This window comes from Carassius carassius, chromosome 19 (assembly GCF_963082965.1).
Source record: "Carassius carassius chromosome 19, fCarCar2.1, whole genome shotgun sequence".
Lineage (NCBI taxonomy): Eukaryota > Metazoa > Chordata > Actinopteri > Cypriniformes > Cyprinidae > Carassius > Carassius carassius.
In genome coordinates, this window is record NC_081773.1 from 31901549 (window position 1) to 31923968 (window position 22420).

At 43.1% G+C, this 22420-nt stretch overlaps 1 protein-coding gene across 5 annotated transcripts in view; it reads left to right on the forward strand.

Annotated features, from left to right (window-relative positions):
• The window catches only part of LOC132095586 (NACHT, LRR and PYD domains-containing protein 12-like), a 76585-nt gene that overhangs the window by 9489 nt on the left and 44676 nt on the right, over window positions 1–22420 (forward strand). For 4 of the 5 annotated variants that reach the window (XM_059500722.1, XM_059500718.1, XM_059500721.1 and 1 more), the window contains exons 4-5: window positions 20392–20487; window positions 20586–22358. In XM_059500722.1, coding sequence (XP_059356705.1) covers window positions 20392–20487; window positions 20586–22358 — 1869 coding nt within the window. The remainder of the gene's footprint in view (window positions 1–20391; window positions 20488–20585; window positions 22359–22420) is intronic. The other variant, XM_059500719.1, reaches the window with a different exon arrangement.

Below are 22420 nucleotides of genomic sequence, written 5' to 3' on the forward strand. Positions count from 1 at the left end.
ACCTTCAAGAACCTAGAATATGACATATTTTCAGTTGTTTCACACTTTTTTGTTATGTATATAATTCCATATATAATTCCACATGTGTTAATTCATTGTTTTGATGCCTTCTATAGGAGCCAAAACACTGTACATATTATTTGGAATATGGAATAACCTTATATTTAATTTATAAGGTTTATATTACTAAATTAATAGCTTATTGCTAATAGTAGTCAAACATAACTTTATTAAAATATTATTATTTCTCAGTTATGTTTCTTAGTAATGTTAAGGAGGTTTTCAGAAAACGATCATTGATATAATTTGAATTATAAATGCTGTTTAGTGATTTGGAAACAACGAAAACCATTTTCTGTTTAGCTCAAGGTTTAGGTTGAATTTAGGGCTACCGCCCCTTTAAGAGAATCGTGCTGGTTTCCCGCAAGACCGTTGAAGCGTCATAACTAACTTTGGACGCTCGGAGCCAGCTGTGAATTAGGACCTGAGCGATATAGTTTTCTTACCGTAGCCTATGGACGTTACATTGTCTTAGAAACATCAGACAGCATTATTTTTGGTTTAGGAAACATTTATTTTATTACTCCTGTAAGAAGATTTCACTGTGGGACCTGAATAAACGGTCATTTTTGTTATCTTTTGACATTGGAGTCCTGTGGAGTTTTTTTTATTTGCCCTGGTACAACGTTCTACGGCACGAGTAACTAACTTTTGCAAGGGATTGGACTGCTGGCCCTGACATAGTAAGAAAACTGTGCTCTATGAGGAAAAAGGATTCAAAATTCACGAACTGCTGGAGCTCTGTGATGAAGGAAAATAAGCAGATTGGTGGGCAGTGAGTACTGAAGAAAAGAGAATGTGGATGCTATTTGTGTCTTTTCTGTTGAGTGGAGACGTCAAAATTAAAAAAGGCTTGTTGCTAATTAGCTAAGTTGGTGCAACTTTAGCTGCTATTTGTAGCAAGTGCTGACAGCCTCTTGTGAGAGTGATAGAGAAACGTTTTCACCAGGCAAATAGGAAAATTGATTTTTGGGTTCTCACTGTAACTTAAATTCATCAAGATGAGCCAAGCAGGCTATTCAACCCCCCAACCTGAACCTACTGAAGCTAGACAGGTTAAAGTTACAGCCAAGGCTTATGAAGAAAAAGTTCGCCATGCCATTAATAAAAGGAAAAACAAGCTAGGTCAGCTAACCAGCAAAATTAATCAGATAACTCAGTTAATGGATGAAGGTGACGACAGTAACCTGCCAGCTGTAGAGAAGATGTTATCAGTACAGTTTAATAAACTGTTTGGAGAGTTTTGTGAACTAAATACATCAGTCAAAGTGTTACTGGATGAAACATCAGAAATGAATGCAGATCAGGAAGGATGGTTTAAGCCGAAGGCCGATATGTTTTATAACTTTGCTGCTAAGGCTGATAAATGGATAAAAGAAGTGCATCAGCGCATAGCCGAGGCTAAAAAGACAAATGAGGAGATTTCTCCTGAAGATAGTGCATCAGTGTCTATTGCTTCGAGAAAGTTAAGGAAAGGGTCTAAAGCACCATCCTCAGTACATTCCAAAGCATCCTCTGCATCAGCGGCCCGTCTGAAGGCTGAATTAGAGAGAGCTGAGCTACAAGCTCGAGCTTCCACTCTAAAACAAAAACAACTACTAGATGAACAGGAAGCTAAGATAAAAGCTGAGAGAGAGGAGTTGCAAATGCAGATCGCACTTGCCGCCTCCGATGCTAAGTGCAGAGTACTAGAGGAGTTTGAAGGTATCAGAGCCTGGTCTAGAATTAGCCAGCAAGATGGTATGAACTCTTACATAGAGAAAGCAAAGCACACGGTACCACAAGCTCCTAGGCAAGCTACGACTACTCCCCAAGCAGAAGTCAGAATAGAACCTGCTCACAGAGGTAGCCATGGAGCCCCTACTAGTGATGTGAGGACGGAACAGGAGACTTTGCGACCAGAATCTTCGCCATTATCCATTATTGACCTCCTAATGAAACAACAGAACCTCGCTACCCTGCCACCTCAGAAGATTCCAATATTCAAGGGGGACCCTATGGAATACAGGCTATTCATCAGGGCCTTTGAACATGGAGTAGAGGATAAGACGGATAGTGACAGGGACCGGCTGTACTACATGGAGCAGTACACGGACGGGCAGCCGAGAGAGCGTATACGAAGTTGTTTTCACATGGAACCGCAAAATGGCTATCGTGAAGCCAAGAGGCTCTTGAAGGAGCACTTTGGTAATGGATTTAAGATTTCAATGGCATACATTGACAAAGCACTGGCCTGGCCGACAATCAAGTCAGATGACGGAGAAGCACTTCACTCCTTTGGCCTTTACCTCACAGGATGCCTCAACACAATGTTGGATGTAGAGTACATGCAAGAGCTTGACAGTGTGTCCAATATGCGAGCTATCGCTGCCAAGCTTCCATATAAGCTGAGGGAGAGGTGGAGAAGCAAAGCATGTGCTCTCCTAGAGAAGGAGCAACGCAGCGCTAAGTTCAGGGACCTTGTCGGCTTTGTGATTCAGCAAGCGGAAGAAGCCCTCCACCCACTCTTCGGCGACATTACGGATGGAAACAAGAGCCATGTAAGGGCTCACAAGACTGAGAAATCAGCCAGAACGAGTGGTGCTCAGAGAAGCTTCACTACTGCAGTCACAGCAGTCAAGAATCCGACAGAGACAAAATTAAAGCCCAAGGGAGAATCACTGTGTGCTTTCTCGACCCCTTGTCTCTTCTGCCAAGGAGAACAGCATACCTTGGAACACTGCAAAAGGATGAAAAGGTCTCTTCACAAGGAGAAGATCGACTTTCTTAAGAGTAAAGGACTATGCTTCAGTTGCCTGAAACAAGGACACATGAGCAAGGCCTGCAATGAGAAGATGGCCTGCCAGGTGTGTCAGCTTACTCACCCGACAGTTCTCCATAAGAAGAATAAGGATGCTACTGATGAAGCAAGACAGAAGGAGCCATTGACTGACACGTCCAAAAACACAAAGTACAAGGTGGAACGAGCAGATGGAGAATCCAGTTCAGTAGTAAGTGGATGCATCAATGCAGAGATGAGGACCTGCAAAGCTACTGGGGCCGGCAATGTTAATAGTGTTTTGGCGATCGTTCCAGTACATGTCAAGGCCAAGAAAGGTAATAAGATTGTGACTACTTATGCGTTCCTCGACCCAGGCAGCAATGTCACCTTCTGCACAGAGAAGTTAATGGCCTCACTCAAGGTCACAGGGAGGAAAACAAGTATTCTGCTGAAGACCATGGGAGGCGAGCGGCTGGTGAGCAGCCAAGTGGTGTCTGGTCTGGAAGTCAGCGGCATGGATGGCAACAGCTTCCTGGAGCTGCCCAACATCTATTCTCAGAGGGTGATCCCGGCACGTGAACAGAACATCCCTCTGCAAGAGGAAGTAGACAAGTGGCCTCATCTCAGTCAAGTGAAGATCCCAAAGATTCAGGCAGAGGTAGATCTTCTCATTGGGACTGACGTACCCAAGGCCATGGAGCCGTGGCAGGTGGTACCTAGCGTGGAAAATGGGCCATACGCAGTAAAAACACGACTGGGCTGGATTGTCAATGGTCCTCTCCGTGGAGTCAACAGCCATGACACGACTAGTGGACTCATACAGGTCACTTCCAATCGCATATCAGTGGCTACGCTAGATGAGCTGTGGAACCATCAACAGTTCAAGATCGACTTTCCAGAGTGTCAAAACGACCGTGTAGAGATGTCAAGGGAGGACATCCAGTTTCTGGAAATGGTCTCGCAGTCAGCAAAACCTATAGAGGGTCACTACAGCATCGGTTTACCACTGAGGAACACAGTTTTCAAGATGCCGAACAACAGGAAAGTAGCTGAACAGCGAGCTCTCAACTTAAAGAAGAAGTTCACAAAGAATCCTCAGTTCCATGCTGAATACTCTGCGTTTGTGGAAGACTGGATCGTGAAGGATTACGCTGTCAAGGTTCCCAATGAAGAGATCAGCCGTAGCGATGGAAAGGTGTGGTACTTGCCACATCATGGCGTATATCATGCTAAAAAGCTGAAGATTCGAGTGGTGTTCGATTGTGGGGCGTCCTTCCAAGGCACCACATTGAATGATCAGCTCCTACAGGGGCCGGATCTGACGAGTACTCTGCTTGGTGTCATCACAAGGTTTCGGCAAGAAGTTGTGGCTGTCATGGCAGATGTGGAAGCCATGTTCCACCAGGTACGGGTTCCGGCTGAAGATGCTGACCTTCTGCGGTTTCTCTGGTGGCCCTCTGGTGACATCAAACAAGACATCGCAGAGTACCGAATGAGGGTGCATATATTCGGTGCCACTTCATCTCCGAGTTGTGCCACGTTTGCCCTACAGAAGTGTGCACACGACAGCAGAGGTCAGTACAATAATGCAAGTATTGACACAGTACTACGCAACTTCTATGTTGATGACTGCCTCAAGTCTGTCTGCTCAGAAGAGGAAGCAGTATCTATGTACAGCGACTTGAGGGCCATCCTTCATTCAGGAGGATTCCGCCTTACGAAGTGGGTAAGCAACAGCAGAGCCGTGCTGTCTGCAATTCCTGTGGAGGAGAGAGCTGAAGAACTAAGAGACCTCAATCTTGACTTGGATATGCTACCTGTCGAACGAGCGTTGGGGGTCCGATGGTGTATTGAGAGCGACAACTTCAAATTTAGGATCATTATTCAAGAGAGGCCACCCACAAGAAGAGGCATTCTCTCCGTAGTTGGCTCTATCTATGACCCGCTGGGTATTCTAGCACCAGTGGTCTTGACAGCAAAGCTAATCCTCCAGGAGCTCTGCCGACTCAAGCTGGGATGGGATGATGACGTTCCAGAGCACCTCGCTAAAGAATGGAACAGCTGGTTGGAGGATCTTCACTTGTTGAAGGATTTTGGAGTGTCTAGATGCTTCAAGCCCAGGGACTTTGGCAAGGTAATATTCAATCAGCTGCATCACTTTGCAGATGCTAGCCAAGAAGGCTACGGAACGGTGAGCTACTTGCTGCAGGAGAACGAAGAAAACAATCTTCACGTTGCCTTCGTCATGGCAAAGGCCAGGGTGGCACCCCTCAAGCCCCTCACCATCCCACGCATGGAACTAGCGGCAGCTACCATGGCAGCGCGCATGGACAAAGCCCTGAGGTCAGAAATGGAACTCCCCTTGGAAGAATCGGTGTTCTGGTCAGACAGCACCACGGTGCTCAAATACATCGGAAATAGAACCAGCCGATTTCGCACCTTCGTTGCTAATCGAGTGGAAATGATTTTGAAGCTGTCAGAAGTAAGACAATGGCGACATGTAAATACAGCCAAGAATCCTGCTGACATTGCGTCAAGAGGACTTGACGTGAGATCTTTCCTGCGCAATGAGTCATGGATAAAGGGGCCGGACTATCTCACAAAGCCAGAGGAGGAATGGCCACAGAACCCAGACAACCATGGGGACCTAACCACGGAGGACCCAGAGGTAAGGAAAGCCGTGGTCAACACTACTGCAGTTGAAGAGCAGTTGGACACAGTGCAGCGGTTCCTTGAGTATTACTCCTCCTGGAATCGTCTGAAGAAGGCAGTCAGCTGGATGCTCAAACTGAGAAGCACGCTGCTGACTCTGTGTCGTAAGAGGGAGGAGATGAATGCGTCACTTCCACAGTCTGAGGTCCAGAAAAAGATGAAGATCTTCAAGGAAAGCCTTCCAAAGACCAACCTCACTGTGGAGAACCTCAAGGAAGCGGAGCTTGAGATCATTCGTTTCTGTCAGCGGCGAAAGTACTCTGAGGAGATCTCTGTACTTCGGAAAGGTGAAAACGTTAAGATGAGCAGTCAAATCTACAAGCTCAAACCCAAACTACAGGAGGGGATCCTTAGAGTAGGAGGAAGACTCAGCAGATCAGCGATGCCTGAAGAGATGAAACACCCTGCCATCCTACCTAAGGACTTCCATGTGACGGAGCTTATACTCAGAGATATACATGAGTGCGTGGGTCACAGTGGTCGCAACCATGTACTGTCCAAGTTGCGACTGAAGTATTGGGTTCCTGGTGCTCACTCAGCTATAAGAAGAGTCCTATCAAGATGTGTGACATGTCGACGCTCGCATGGTGCAGCTGGACAACAGCAGATGGCAGATTTGCCCCAGGACAGGGTACTTCCAGATGAACCCCCTTTCACCTATACTGGAGTTGACTACTTCGGTCCGTTCGAAGTCAAACGGGGCAGAAGCTTAGTAAAGAGGTGGGGCGTTATCTTCACCTGCCTGGCTATTCGTGCTGTCCATCTGGAGGTGGCATCATCGTTGGACACGGACTCATTCATTGACGCTCTTCGCAGATTTCTAGCAAGACGAGGCAAGTGAAGGCAAGTGATTTCTAGCAAGTGAAAACTCTCCGTTCAGATAATGGGACTAATTTTGTGGGTGCGGAGAAGGAGCTAAGGAGAGCTATGGAGGAATGGAATGTCTCCAAGATTGAAAGCAGTCTGCGTCAGAGGGGCATCCAGTGGATTTTCAACCCCCCGACTGGTTCCCACCATGGTGGCATCTGGGAACAGATGATTCGGTCAGTCAGGAAGATCCTCAGTAGCATTGTAAGGCTTCAGACTCTGGATGAGGAAGGCCTGCACACTGTCTTGTGTGAGGCAGAAGCCATCATCAACAGTCGACCTATAACCAAAGCCTCTAATGACCCATCAGACCTGTAAGCGCTTACCCCCAATCACCTCTTGCTTCTTCAATCAAAGCCTTCCCTGCCACCAGGCCTCTTTATGAAGGAGGATGTCTATGCCCGCAGGAGGTGGAAACAGGTCCAGTATATAGCCGACATATTCTGGAAGCGATGGACAAGAGAATACCTCCCGCAGTTACAGGAAAGGCAGAAGTGGACTCGTGCTTCCCGGAACTTCGCTGAGGGGGACATTGTCTTGATCGTCGATGATTCTGCGCCCCGCAACTCCTGGGTCCTTGGTAAGATCATCGAGGTGGTTCCAGACGCGCACGGGCTCGTGCGCCGGGTCCGCATCAGGACGAAGACAACCACATTAGATAGACCCATTACCAAGGTCTGTCTTCTCCAAGAAGCTGCATGAGGCGGTGCTGAAGACGGCTACAGAGACACTCGACAGTTATTAGTTATTAGTTTAAGTTTGTTGACTCCTTGTTGTTTTTTAAGGTAATTTTTTCTGAAATAAGAAAAATTAGGGGCCGGAATATAGGAGCCAAAACACTGTACATATTATTTGGAATATGGAATAACCTTATATTTAATTTATAAGGTTTATATTACTACATTAATAGCTTATTGCTAATAGTAGTCAAACATAACTTTATTAAAATATTATTATTTCTCAGTTATGTTTCTTAGTAATGTTAAGGAGGTTTTCAGAAAACGATCATTGATATAATTTGAATTATAAATCCTGTTTAGTGATTTGGAAACAACGAAAACCATTTTCTGTTTAGCTCAAGGTTTAGGTTGAATTTAGGGCTACCGCCCCTTTAAGAGAATTGTGCTGGTTTCCCGCAAGACCGTTGAAGCGTCATAACTAACTTTGGACGCTCGGAGCCAGCTGTGAATTAGGACCTGAGCGATATAGTTTTCTTACCGTAGCCTATGGACGTTACATTGTCTTAGAAACATCAGACAGCATTATTTTTGGTTTAGGAAACATTTATTTTATTACTCCTGTAAGAAGATTTCACTGTGGGACCTGAATAAACGGTCATTTTTGTTATCTTTTGACATTGGAGTCCTGTGGAGTTTTTTTTATTTGCCCTGGTACAACGTTCTACGGCACGAGTAACTAACTTTTGCAAGGGATTGGACTGCTGGCCCTGACACCTTCAGTGTGACTCTACAATTTCCATAGTCATGAAAATAAAGAAAACTCTTTGAATGAGAAGGTGTGTCCAAACTTTCGGTCTGTACTGTAGATAACAAAAAAGTGTGAAACAACTGAAAAAAACGTCATATTCATATTCTATACTTTGAGAAAGAGTGTGTGTGTGATAGAGAGAGAGAGAGAGAGAGGAGAAATGTAACAAAGTTTAATGTTGTATGTAAACTGTGTTTGAGAGAGAGAGAGAGGTGTTCAGAGAGGAGTCTGTTGGATGTTTAGCTGTTATTTGTTTTATGGACTCAATGTTGAAAATGTAAAACCTTTCAAACACTGTTGGCAAAAGTGAAAAATTAATAATTTTATGAAGTTACAATTTTGTTTGATTCCATGATGTATTTTACTGAACATGAGTATTTACAATGCAAATCCAAATTATTTTAATTTACTGACAGTTACTTATATCTTGTCTTTTAACTTTATTAAGATCAGATTCTGCAGGTAAAATAACAATATTAAGGTGACTTGACTTGGACTTGACTTGACTTGACTTAACAAAGCTTGTGACTTGACTTGACTTGCCCAAGAAAAAAATACTTGGGACTTACTTGAGACTTGAAGGTTAAGACTTGAGACTTACTTGAGACTTGCACATGTGTGACTTGGTCCCATCTCTGCTACTAATTCTACTACCATACTAACAATATACAATGCACTATGGATTGATGAGCTGCTGGGTTCATGAATATTAATCACGTTCTCTGCGTTTGGTCGAACTGATTTGCTGAAATCAAAATAGGGACGGTAAAAGATGAGCGCCAGCCAATGAAATTGCCATTTGCGCATTAGCTCCGCCCACTACCGGAGAAACCGGCATATCTTCTGCTTGTTCGAAAACATGAATAATTCTAAATGAACTACATTATTTTGACAGGAGAAGACAACAAAGAATATAGTTTACATGTAGCATGTCGATTCAGCGTGGTAAGACTCTCGCTCTCTCTCTTTGCATGTGTGAGAAACAGAGCTATCAGCAAAGCGATGGCGAGTCGTGCCTCTTCACACAAAGTTTACAGTTCGGCAAATACCATAGACAGTAAAAGAGGCAAATACAGGTGTACTGTGCGTCCATTGAGATGAATTGAAAAGTACAGATCGCTTGATGGAGAGAGAACTGTGAAGCGCTCAGTCAGTGTTCAGCGAGTGAAAATATATCTGCGCCAATCTTATAATAGCCTCGAACACACACACACTGGCGAGTAAAATCTAAGAATTTATTAGCCAATGGCTAACAATAGACAATTTACTCGCCCTTAGTAAAATTTATTCACATATGCGAGTGATTTACTCGCAATTTAGAGGCTGTTTTGACGGTTTTCCGTGAATACCTTTAAATTGACACTGGTTTTACTCAAATGAAACGGTAAAATGCTTGTGAAGTGACTCAGAACAGTTCTGGTGATGTTGTATGTGCTCATTACTGCAAGCGTCATGCGAATCAGTCTATGTAGTAAACAAACCATTCATTCATTCACACAGAGACGCGCAGATCATGCAGGATGCAGATTTCAACCAACTTTTGCGGCTTAACATTTACAGATACTGGTCCATATGGAGATTTGATTTGATTAATTTATGCTAACCTTGACAAATTCCGTGACTGTCCATATTAAAATGTAAGTTTCATTTTCATAACTGGATTTTGAGATTCCGTCCGCGTGTTCTGCTTCGCAGGAATCATAGCGCTGCATGCATCCAGAACCGGGTTTGAACGGGTCCTCGGTACTACCGGTACTTAAAGAAACCTGGTACCGTCACATTTAAATTTTTTTTGTACTGACTTAGTACCGAAGTACCGGGTCTTTTGACAACACTACATTCTATATAATAAAGATAGTGTTAACTTAATTTTGAAATATTTTTATCTGATATTTTAAAGGGGGCATAATACGCACAGTTTCACCCAATCTCCAATGTTAATCTAGAGTAGAGTAGTACTGCTCCTTCATATGTCCAAAAGTTCTTAAGTTTTATCGTATTTATAAAAGAAAGATACAGCTTTATGATTCTCTTTGAAAACATCTGAGCTGCTGGAGGCACACCGTGGGTGGAGCTAAAGATTGACTAACACTTGCATGCCGATTGCCAACAAAACAGATATTTGATGCCATTTCACTTACGATCTGCAGTTCAAAATCATGACTGGAAATCTTTTACAGCTGGGACAGCTCTGTCTTTCAGTATCAAACCATGTGCAAATCCAACATATTTGCAAAACTCCATTGCTGCCCTGGAAAAACAAAATATATTCACTGTTTACGCAACGCTGCGTACTTCAGTAAACTGAACAGGTTGGGGGGGGGGGTCTATGGTTTGCTGCTTAATGTCAGCTTTTGTGATTTGTCATAATAACTGCAGACTGCAGTCAATGGAAATGCTTCTCTATCAGTGCATGCCTGCTCCTCACATGCCAGATCATAAAAGCAGACTAAAGTTTCTGTTCAGTGCTGAGTCATTCAAGCGCAGATCCTCTCATTATAACAAACAAAGTGTAGAGATTAAATAGGCTATTAAATAGATTCAGTGTGCAATGTAGAGAGATTCATTAATTTGATGAAAGTTTGTGAAATCGCGATAAACTAAGTTGAGTGACAACTTTTTAATGATTATAAACAATTTGCATATGTGACATTGCATTTATACAACAGTTTCATACACTGATGATTTTATACGAACATTAAAGGTGACATCTTTATCAAAAATCTGACTTTTCCAGGTTTTAAGTGCCATAATCAGGCCCCGGTGCATCTACCAACCAAGGAAATGTGAAACAGATTAATCCAGTAACTTTGTTTTGGTAAGCCTTTTTCTGCAAAAGTCTGAGAAAACAAGCGTGTCTGATTTCGTTCTTCTAGTGACGTGGAAAAGGGATCTCATTATAATATAACTGCCCCTTAATCTGAAAATTTCCACCCATGGCACCATCGTGTTTTTGCAAGCAATAACAGTGTACCAGTTCTAAGGCAGCTGCTTTCTGTCTGTGTTTCGGATGTGTGCTCTCAGAAAACCCTATATCAGAAGTTTAAACTTTCCAAACCCATAAGACCTCCGTTCATCTTCGGAACACAGTTTAAAATATTTTAGATTTAGTCCGAGAGCTCTCAGTACCTCCATTTGAAAATGTATGTACGGTATACTGTCCATGTCCAGAAAGGTAATAAAGACATCTTCAGAGTGTGACATCAGAGCGTCAGTTAGAATTTGAAGTATCAAATACATTTTGGTCCAAAAATAACAAAAATGATGTAACGTGGTATAAGGCTAGTTAGGTATGCAGGAGCTAAACAGAGACTGTACAATTGGGGTAATATGATTCTATTCTCTTGACCTGGTAAGGACTCTAGCTGCTGCATTTTGGATTTTTTAGCTTGTTTATTGAAGAAGCAGGACAACCACCTAGAAGCGCGTTACAATATTCCAGTCAAGAGGTCATGAATGCACGAATTAGCTTTTCTGCATTCATAGCTTGGCAATGTTTCTAAGATGGAAGAATGCAGTTTTTGTAACATGGGAAATATGGTTTTCAAAAGATAAGTTGCTGTCTAATATAACACCCAGATTTTTGACCGTAGAGGAAGTAACATTACATCTGGTTAGTTGCAAATTGTAATCTACAAGATTCTGTGTACGTTTTTTTTGGTCCAATAATTACTATTTCTGTCTTATCCGAATTTAATAGGAGAAAATTATTGGTCATCCACTCTTTTACATTTTTAACACACTCTGTTGGCTTAGATAATTTAGAAGTTTCATCTGGTCTTATTGAGATATAGATGAGTATCATCAGCATAACAGTAGAAACTAATCCCGTATTTTCTCATAATATTACCAAGGGGCAACATGTAAGTATATTGAAAGAGGACTTAGGATGGATCCTTGTGGCACTCCATATTTTACTGGTGATAAATGAGATGACTCCCCATTTAAATAAACAAAAGGGTAGCGACCAGACAGGTAGGATCTAAAACATCCTAGAGCCTGTCCCTGAATACCTGTAAAGTTTTGTAATCGATCTATGAGTATGTCATGATCTACTGTGTCAAACGCAGCACAAGATCAAGTAAAACTAGCAATGAGATTTGCTAGTGATCTGACGCAAGAAACAGCTCATTTGTAATTTTAAAAAGTGCAGTTTCTGTGCTATGGTGGGGCCTGATACCTGGCTGAAATTCTTCATACAGTTTTTTTTTTTTCTCATGCATGCCCATTGCAACTGGCACCCCAGCCCGTGGCAGAGGCATCTGTTGACACCACAACATGTCTGGACACAGGTTCTAGGGGAATGGCAGCCCATAGAAATGAGAGGTCCAACCACGAGGTGAAGATTCGGAGGCAGGCCGTGGGGACGGTCCGTCTCTATTGCGCCATTTTGCCAGCAGGGTCGTGACCTCCGCGTGCACGACAGGAGCATCCTTGCCATCCTTCCCTTATGAAAATTTAACCATGGTTTTACTACAAATAAAACCAAAAAACCATGGTTACTATAGTTAAACCATGGTAACCAAAAATTAACCATGGTTTTGCTAAATTAACCATAGTTTAACCATGGTATTTGTAGTAAATCTGTGGTTATACAAATGGTAGTCAACACGCCAAAAAACCATGAGTTACTACAGTTTTACTATAATAAAACCATGGTTATTTTAATTGCCTTGACAGGAGCATCCAACTGGCAAAGAGAGCATGAGAATATGCGTTCTCGAGCCGGCTCTGCATGGAAACTGGCAAGGGATGAGGGGAACGAGAGTGGCCAGAAAGCACATTGCCAACTGTTGTTCGTGGCCTCTTGGGACCTAGAGGTAGAGGAAACAACTCTTTTAGTGAAAGTTTGGGTACCACTGGCCAGTGGCGGAACAAAAAGAAAATGAGAAAAAAGGATTCTCCCCCGGCCCTCCTCCGGGAGAAGGAGAGGTCCTGCTACCATCTCCTGACGAGCTGATGTCCCCAACTCTGAGTCACCCATCTCAGGAACCCCACTTAGTAGGTTGAGGATCAGAGACGGCCTGCGTCGCCCTTCTGTGGCCATCTCCTCACTGCGGCCAGGGTGAAGGCTGAGGCAGCTGTGCCGGTGGCAGTGTGGAGGCAGCCGCAGTCTGCCGGGGCAGGATGTGTTTGATGGCCTCAGAATGCTTCTGGATGGTAGAGAACTGCTGGGCAAAATTCTCTACCACGTCGCCGAAGAGGCCTGCCTGGGAAATCGGGGAGTTGAGGAGCTAAGTCAGATCAGACTCCCCAGCTTCAGCCATTGGTGGCGCTCCTGGAACACCAAAGTGGACATCAAGGAGTGCACTGTAACCTTCGTCGCCCGGAGAGTGAGGTCGGTAGCGGCAGAAGTGGCCTTACCCGCAGCTCTGTAAGCCTTGGCCACAAGCGTGGATGACAACTTACAGGCCTTGGAGGGAAGCTTGGGACCACCACGCCATGCGGAGGTGCTCTGAGGACACAATTGCATCGCAACAGAGCGCTCCACTGGGGGAATCCCAGCATACCCCTTGGCCGCTCCGCCATCGAGGGCATTGAAGGCGGAGGAAGCACCAGAATGGTTTCGGGCAGTTAAAGGTGCCTTCCATGAACTGGTCACTTCCTGGTGCACTTCGGGAAAGAAAGGAACCAGCAGGGGCTGCTGGTGATCAACACGTGCAGCCCCCAGGAACCAATCATCCAGCCTCGAGCGCTCAGGACAGGGTGGAGGATTCCACTCAAGCCCGATGCTCTCAGCTGCCCAGGAAAGTACGGCTTTCAGCTCGGGATTGGACTCTGGCAACGATGGCACTCCCAAGGAAGGCAACGTAGCCCAATCCTCATTTCCTGAGGACTCAAGTCCGCCTTGTGATGCGCCGATTGACATAAGGTCTTCCTCCTGAGCCCTGAATGAGATGTCAGGACCCTGAGAGGGTCCAGCAAACTCATCCAGAAACCCAAACGGCTGCGGCGTTTGTGAGGGGGGTGTGGCCCGAAGAGGTTTGCTCGTCAAGGAAGCCTCACACGGTAATCCTCAGATCACCTTGGTCACCAGCCGAAGTAGCCCTCTTACGAGAAGAGGAGCTAGAACGGGGTGTGGCAGAGGGGACTTTATACCTTTTAAGATAATCTCGATCTTAACGCCAAGATGGTCATGTCCCCACAATGAGAACATGAGTCATCCACAAACGCAGTCTCAGTGTGATGAAAGCCCAGACACGTGACACAAAGATAGTGGCTGTCACGAGGAGCGATATATCTGAATATATAGAATGAAAAACTTACCCAACCCAGGGACACTTTAGCTTCAGATGATCTTGATTTCTCAGGTGTGTCTCCTGTAGAAAAACCACATCAGCATTCAACCTTTTCAAATGGGAGAATATTTTTGATCTTTTGATGGGGTGACCCATTCCTTTAATATTCCAAGTAAGAAGTCTTAAATTAGCCATTTACCTCACCATAAACCACTAGCTTGACTACAACAGACTTCATACTTCTGCTCAATTTCAGTTCGCTTCTGTACTCAGTCTGAGATAGCAAACTATCTCCCAGATTTCCTATTTCATATCTCCCAGGGCAGGCTGAGAGCCGTGACGTAAACGCTAAGCGCCGAATTTAGGATTGTAGTTTAGGTTAGGGAAATCGAAAAGGACAGTGGACATGGAGACACAGGATTCTATTCGCTCTGTTGTGGAGAATATTCCCGGCATTTGCCTACTGAAGCCCGAACTAGAAGAGTGATTGTTTCACATTTTGAATGGAGGTGATGTTGTGGCCCTACTTCCGAGTCCTGACAGGTTTTGGGAAAAGTTAAATTTATCAATTGTTACCAATTGTCAGCGAGAAACTGGCAAGGCCAAAGTCCGGCAAAGTTATAATTGTGAATGTGAACTGCCATGTTCCCTCCGGTATTTTGCTCGATGGTTTTGTTTTTGCAGCATACCGGTTTACAGTGGAGCCGGCGAATAACACGCGTAATAACCAAATGTTATGTGATTGGCTTATGGGTACACCAATGATTTTAAACTTCAGATAAGCGTCCCCCACAAGAAAGTAAATGCTTGTCAATTATGCCCTTCCAGACTCTGTCTACGAAGCAAAGCGAAGTAGCAGAGTTTGGTATTACCAGGCTAATAAACCACACCACTTGGTGGGAACATGTGTAAATGCACCTCCTGTAAAAAAAATTAAAATAAAAAATCAGGCCAGAAAATACAAACAACAACCAAAACACCCACCTAACATCCCCAAATGTTGTGAACTCGTCTCAACTCCAACTGGAGCAATATCATAGTTACTGCTAATGACTAGAAACACTTAGGCAAAAGCTTGAGACCTGCAGAATATGCCATTGAGTAATATTAATAACGAAAATGCAAAAATATTCAAATATTAAATCAGAAAGCCTGCTTTAACCAATAACACCACACTTGCAGTATATTACAGAGAAAATAGGAACACAGTTTGAGTTCTTATAACATTGAACAAATTTTGGATTTGTGCCTGTGTAGGACACTCCAACAGTCTCCGAGAGTATGTAAACAAAACCTCACTCCATTTGTTAAGTCCTGTGACTAATGACTAAGGCAAGATGAATAGATTAGCTTACTCTGGTGACAAGATAACACTTAGTTAGTCTCGAGTCAGTTCATTCGCTATGTGGAGGCTTGATGGTGTTGACACAAACTCTGGGCAGTTCAAGCGAAGTAAACCGTTTCTCCACTCCTTTGTAAGTGACACACAATCTTGCTGGATGAAATCCAAACTTCACTCCAGGAATAGAGCAAAGTTTCTGGCAGACATGATGCTCAGGCTGATGCTCATGGACACTCCCCCGGTCAAGGCTTTGACTGCCATTTGCGATGTGATCTGTCAATTATAATATCTTTATCAATATTGAGTGCCTCCTTAACTAGCTTAGAAACCACCGCAGTAGTAGGAAGTTGGTCTTCCGGAACTCCAATATAAGGATACTCCAATCCTTATATTGTTCTAGGGCTGTCAACGAATATTCTAAATTCGAATATGTATTCGAATAGTTAAAAAAAAAAACTAATTTCGAAGGTGAAAATTAATATTCGAATAAAAAAAAATGTGGAAAAAAAGGCCCGCGGTAGTAGAGGCGTGGTTGTCTGCTTTGCGAGTGGGCGCGCTAGCGTGCCTGGGGGTTCAGGGACAGGTCACAGAAAATGAGGTAAAATTGTTGACCCGCGAGATAAAGTTGTATGCAAGCTATTTAAGATACAGTTACCATACCATTCGACCACTAGCAACATGAGGTCACATCTCAAAAATGTGCACCCAAATGAGCATGGCATAATCTGTGGAACTCCAGCTAAACAGTCACGTCTTGACACTTAACGTTACTTTGCATCGCTCGCCGCAAGCACTTTGTCTGCAACACGACAAGAGGCCATAACGGATAAAATAATTTTCTTAATTTGTAAGGATATGAGACCGATCAGTATCGCGGATGGGGAGCTCTGTCAAGCAATGGATCCGAGGTTTGATTATTTATCGTTTCATGTCAAGGAAAAGTTCCATGTTTACCACAGCACAGCTCGCTCGGATCATTCAATGCCAGTTCTATATGCTGTAAAAGTCCAATTGATATTAATAATATTTGTTTCAATCACTGAATGAAGCCTGCTATATTTGGGACAACAGTCGCGACCTTAAATTGCTTGCACAAAAATGTGTTTCATTTAAATCGTTATGCGCAGTGAGGGTGAGGGAGCGTGAGGTCTGCAGTCTTGGCCATTAGTTGATTTCCTTGTTTTTGTGTAGGTAGTACGTTTTTGTGTAGGTAGTACGTTGTCATATATTTTTAAACTTAAATAGACTAAGTAGTTATGTCTCTATGTATTATTTTTGCCTGTTATTGACGTAATGCGCGTCATTGACAACATGCGCAACCAGATGTTCGAATAGTTCGAATATTCGTGTATTTTTTAGAGGGAATATTCGAACGTCAATTTTGAGCAATTTTGACAGCCCTATATTGTTCCAACAAGACCTGGCTTCCAAGTATTCGCATTTTTCTTTCAATTTAGCCACAGTAGCCAAAAGACAGTCAGCCTTTTCCATCATCCAAACAGGTGGAAAGAGACTGTTCCATATCCTTCACCGTACCTTTCAGTGTCAACATGTCATATTGCATCGAGACCATGGTGTTAGAAAATTCCGCCTTAATGGCTTGAAGCTCACTTTTGATGGTCAAGTCATCACCCAACATAGTGCGTAATTCAGAGCAAAATATTTCTGCCAAATCACTGCGTAGCAATGAGAGTATTTGTAACGAATGCACACAGGAAATGAGAGCTCCCATTGCAGTGTTTTAATGGGGGTAATCCAAAATCAAAATCCTAAAACAGGCTAGAGGTCAATAACAAGGAAAGCAGTCCAAAAACAAGAAACATAAAAGAACACGAGAAAGCCGGGTGGGTGACTGAAAACAAGGACTCCATGAAACAGATAGAAACAGATCAGTTTATATAGACAGGTGAAAACGATGAAAGTGGAGACACAGAAGCCCACCAGGGTGGTGCAGAAGACCACCACAGTGGGATCGATGGCACAGGAGAGAAGTTAGGTTAGGCAAGCCTGAAAAAGAGAACATGAACAGGTTAAGGGTGGCCTCTGTGGCCCTGATGAGATGGTAGATGGTCTCCATGGCCATGACAGGGCAGGCGGTGAGTTCCTGGATGGCCTTCATGGCCATGACAGGATAGGACAAGCGCTCAGGAAGTTCGGCTGAGAGGTGACGAAGCTCTGGAAGGTCAGCAGAGATGTGACGAGGGTCTGGAAGTTCAGCAGAGACGTGATTAGGCTCTGGTAGATCCGTGGTGATTTGACTGGGTTCAGGAAGATCAACTGTGGCTTGACTTGACTCAGGAAGATCAACGGTGACTTGCCTTTGCTCATGAAGATCACTGGTGACTTGACTTGACTCCTGAGGTCTAACTGTGGTAGTACTTGACTCATGAGTGTTAATGGTGACTTGACCGGACCTGACTTGACCTGACCTGACTCTGGAGGGTCAACGGGGACCTGACTCGACTCAACGGGGACCATGGGGACCTGGTCAGTGGGGACCTGATTCGACTCTGGATGGTCACCTGTGGCGGCCATCTTTTGCAGTGGCACTGTGCCGGCGGCCATCTTGTGCAGTGGCGCTGGGCTGGTGCCCATCTTGTGCAGTGGCGCTGGGCTGGCTGCTATTGTGTTTGGAGAGACAGGTGTGGTCGGTGTATCCCTTTGACTACGATGGTGAAGGTAACTGGTGAACCCCCAAAAGTCCAGGACCTCCAGCCCCTTTATCTCCCACCCAGGCAAAGGATTATCCAGACCGTTGTTAAACAGGTCCTTCAGTGCTTCCTCATTATACCCCAGCCCTACTGCCATTGTCCAAAAGATCTGCACAAACTCACCCATCTCACTCCCCTTTTGATGGAGGGTGATTAGGTTCAGGAACCTCCCCCTCCGCTCCTCAATGCTGGCTAGGGAACGGATAAAAAAAATCCCACACTGCTGGATCTGGGCACGATGAGATCCAATTGCAGTGTTTTAATGGGGTAATCAAAAATCAAAATCTTAAAACAGGCTAAAGGTCAATAACAAGGAAAGCAGTCCAAAAACAAGAAACATGAAAGAACATGAGAAAGCCGGGTGACGGAAAACAAGGACTCCATGAAATGGATAGAAACAGACCGGTTTATATAGACAGGTGAAAACGATGAAAGTGGAGACAGTTGAGTGCAATTAACAGGTGTGCAATTAACCGTGATGAAGGGACAAGGCTTTGTGGGGAATGTAGTGCCTGCAGTGGGGTGATTATGGTGAAGTGAGACCACTAGTGGACACCCAGGGAAACCCAGACCAGACACTGTGACAGTATTTCTGCTTTAAGAAACTGAGTGTTGCCGGCTGTGTCACGTTCATCTGAGGATGTACTTGCTGCGCCAGGCTGCTGTTGCAATGATTGTGCGTTATCCCCTTTATTGGCTTTAGTTTTCATCTTCAACACGCAGGATTATTTAAAAAAAACAACAATATCCACAATTATCTGCAGGCACTTGATATTCAGTACAGATGTGCATTAATGGAAAAGTTAATAAGATTCTGCAGGACCCTTTTGCGAACACGTCTTACTCCATAGCTCACCTAACCAGAAAATAGTTTTTCATAAATCAGCATCTTGGGAAAATTGGTTTTGCAATAAAAATATGACTTCCAGTTATTAAACAGGATATAATTTTATACATGTCCACTGTAGAGGAAATAAACTGTATATCAATATTCTTGACATATCAGATATTATGAAAATTTGTCCAATTATTACTCCCATTATCACACTTCTTCTTTCAACATGCTTTCCTAACAGGACATATTGCATAAAGCAAAATGGTATATCAAGTAATTTTGTTATATATAAAATCATCTTTATACAAATTTTGATATATAAAAAAAATAAAAATAAAACCCTGGAACCTGATTGGTGATTTGAAAAAAAAATCTCATTATTTTTGCCTTTCATGTCTACTCATTGCCTCTCAAAAACTAATTGCAAATGTTAATGCAAAGCGTAAAGTAAATAATACTTAACTTTGAATGAAGCTGAATGAATTGCATTGATGGGTTGCTCTTGCTTCGCTCTTGGGAAGCATGCGCGCTCTTCCAGGAGAAATGCTTTTACAAGGAGTTCCATCCTTCGTGATGCCATGAAGAGCCACAACCAATAATAATAATAATAATTTTAAAAAAATTTTAAGAAACCCGGAAGAGTGTATTTGTCACAGAAATACTTTGTTGTACTCCCAAATCATTTTTTAAAAACTTTGTTAAAGCGTTGGATTCTTATGCGAAACATGGACCGTGTAAATAACTCAACATGCATGAAACGGCCTTGGACTCCCCCTTGACATATGTGTCCCTGGAGCAAAAATGAGTCGTTGGGGTATATCTTTAGCAATAGCCAAAAAAAACATTGTATAGGTCAAAATTATCTTTTGTCTTTTTTTTTTTTTATGCCAGAAATCATTAGGGTATTAAGTAAAGATCATGTTCCATGAAGATATTTTGTATATTTCCTACTGTAAATATATCAAAACTTAATGTTTGATTAGTATTATACATTGCTAAGAATTCATTTGGACAACTTTGAATACTTTCTCAGTATTTAAAGTTGTTTTTTTTTTTTTTTTTTTTTTGCACCCTCAGTTTCCAGATGTTCAAATAGTTGTATCTCGGCCAAATATTGTCCGATCCTAATAAACCATACATCAATGGAAAGCTAATTTATTCAGCTTTCCAATGATTTATAAATCTCAGTTTCAAAAAATTGACACTTAAGATGTTACACAGAGATGCATGTGTGAAAACACTCAGTTCTATTTAACATCTTTTGTAATAAAAGTAAATGATCATGAATTGCACTTTAAAGTGATTGTTTAAATAATATATAAGTTTGTACTTTGTTAAATATGGTAATTTAGAGGATTCACTTTAGTCTCTCTCAGTTATAGATCAGAAGCAGAGTCCAGCTGTGTGTCTATGAGGAGTGATGCATCTGTTCCAGTAGATTATACGGGTGAAGAGACAGAAACTGATCTCAGGTGATCTCAGTGATCTCCATTTTTGTAAAAAAAAATTCATTAGGATACAGAATAAATAAGCTTATTTTATTTAATAATGCAGTATGTTAATTTTCCAGGCATGAAGTCCTCAACAGGTTTAGATCAAATCTGCTGAAGAAGTTTGAGCGTCTGTATGAGGGAACAGCGACGCAGAGAAACCCAACACTCCTGAATGAGATCTACACAGAGCTCTACATCACAGAGAGTGAGAGTGGAGAGATCAGTAATGAACATGAGGTGAGACAGATTGAGACACAATCCAGGAGAGCAGCAACAGAGGACACAGCCATCAAATGCAGTGACATCTTTAGACCTTTACCTGGACAAGACAAAGCCATCAGAACTGTGCTGACAAAGGGAGTCGCTGGCATTGGAAAAACAGTCTCTGTGCAGAAGTTGATCCTGGACTGGGCTGAAGGGAAAGAGAATCAGGACGTCCAGCTTATATTTCCACTTCCTTTCAGAGAAATCAACCTGATGAAGAACAAAACACTCCCTGAAACTAAAGAAATGGGAATATCCAGTGATGAATATAAAGTGTTGTTCATCTTTGATGGTCTGGATGAGTGTCGTCTGTCTCTGGACTTTAAGAGTGAAGTGAAACTGTGTAATATATCTGAATCAGCCTCAGTGGACGAGCTGCTGATGAACCTCATTGTGGGGAATCTGCTTCCCTCTGCTCTCATCTGGATCACCTCCAGACCAGCAGCAGCTGATCTCGTCCCCTCTGAGTGTGTCCATCGAGTGACAGAGGTACGAGGCTTCAATGAGCCACAGAAGGAGAAATACTTCAGGAAGAGAATCAGTGATCAGAGTCTGGCCGACAGGATCATCTCACACCTGAAGTCATCAAGGAGCCTCTACATCATGTGCCACATCCCAGTGTTCTGCTGGATCTCAGCCGCTGTTCTGGAGAAGATGTTGAGTCGAGGTAAGAGAGGAGAGATTCCCAAGACTCTCACTCAGATGTACACACACTTCCTGATCCTTCAGACCAACATCAAACATGAGAAGGACTATGAGAAGAAGGTGACAGATGAAGACATGATCCTCAAACTGGGGAAAGTTGCTTTTCAGCAGCTTGTGAAAGGAAACCTGATCTTCTATGAGGAAGACCTGAGAGAGTGTGGCATTGATGTGACAGAAGCATCAGTGTACTCAGGATTGTGCACTCAGATCTTCAGAGAGGAGTTGGGCTTGTATCAGGGGAAAGTCTTCTGCTTTGTTCATCTGAGCATTCAGGAACATCTAGCAGCTCTATATGTGCACATTTTATTTAAAAATGATAAATACAGAAATTTGCTTGAGCCCATCACCAAACAGTCTAAATTGAAGGACTGGTTTCAGCTCAGTTCATCAGAACATGTTTCATTATCTGAACTTCATCAGAGAGCTGTGAAAGAGGCTCTTCAGAGTAAAAATGGACATCTGGATCTTTTCCTGCGGTTCCTTCTGGGTTTGTCAGTGGAGTCTCATCAGATTCTCCTACAACAAATAATGACACTGAAAAGAAGCAGCTCTGACAGAAATGAGAAAACCGTTGAGTACATCAAGAAGAAGATCAGGACCATTGACTCTCCAGAGAAATCCATCAATCTGTTCCACTGTCTGAATGAACTGGGTGATCATTCACTAGTGGAGGAAATACAACAGTATCTGACATCTGGAAGAATAAAGGAAACCAAACTCTCCTCATCTCAGTGGTCAGCTGTAGCTTTTGTGTTGTTGACATCAGAAGAGGAACTGAAGGAGTTTCGTCTTGATAAATTTGTTAAAAAAAAGAATGAGCCTGAAAATATGAAAGTTCTTCAGAAGCTGCTGCCTGTGATTAAAGAATCCAGATCAGTTCAGTAAGTATCATTTAAGTACAATCATTTCGCTGTTTAAATATTATGAAAATCAAAGTTGAAGC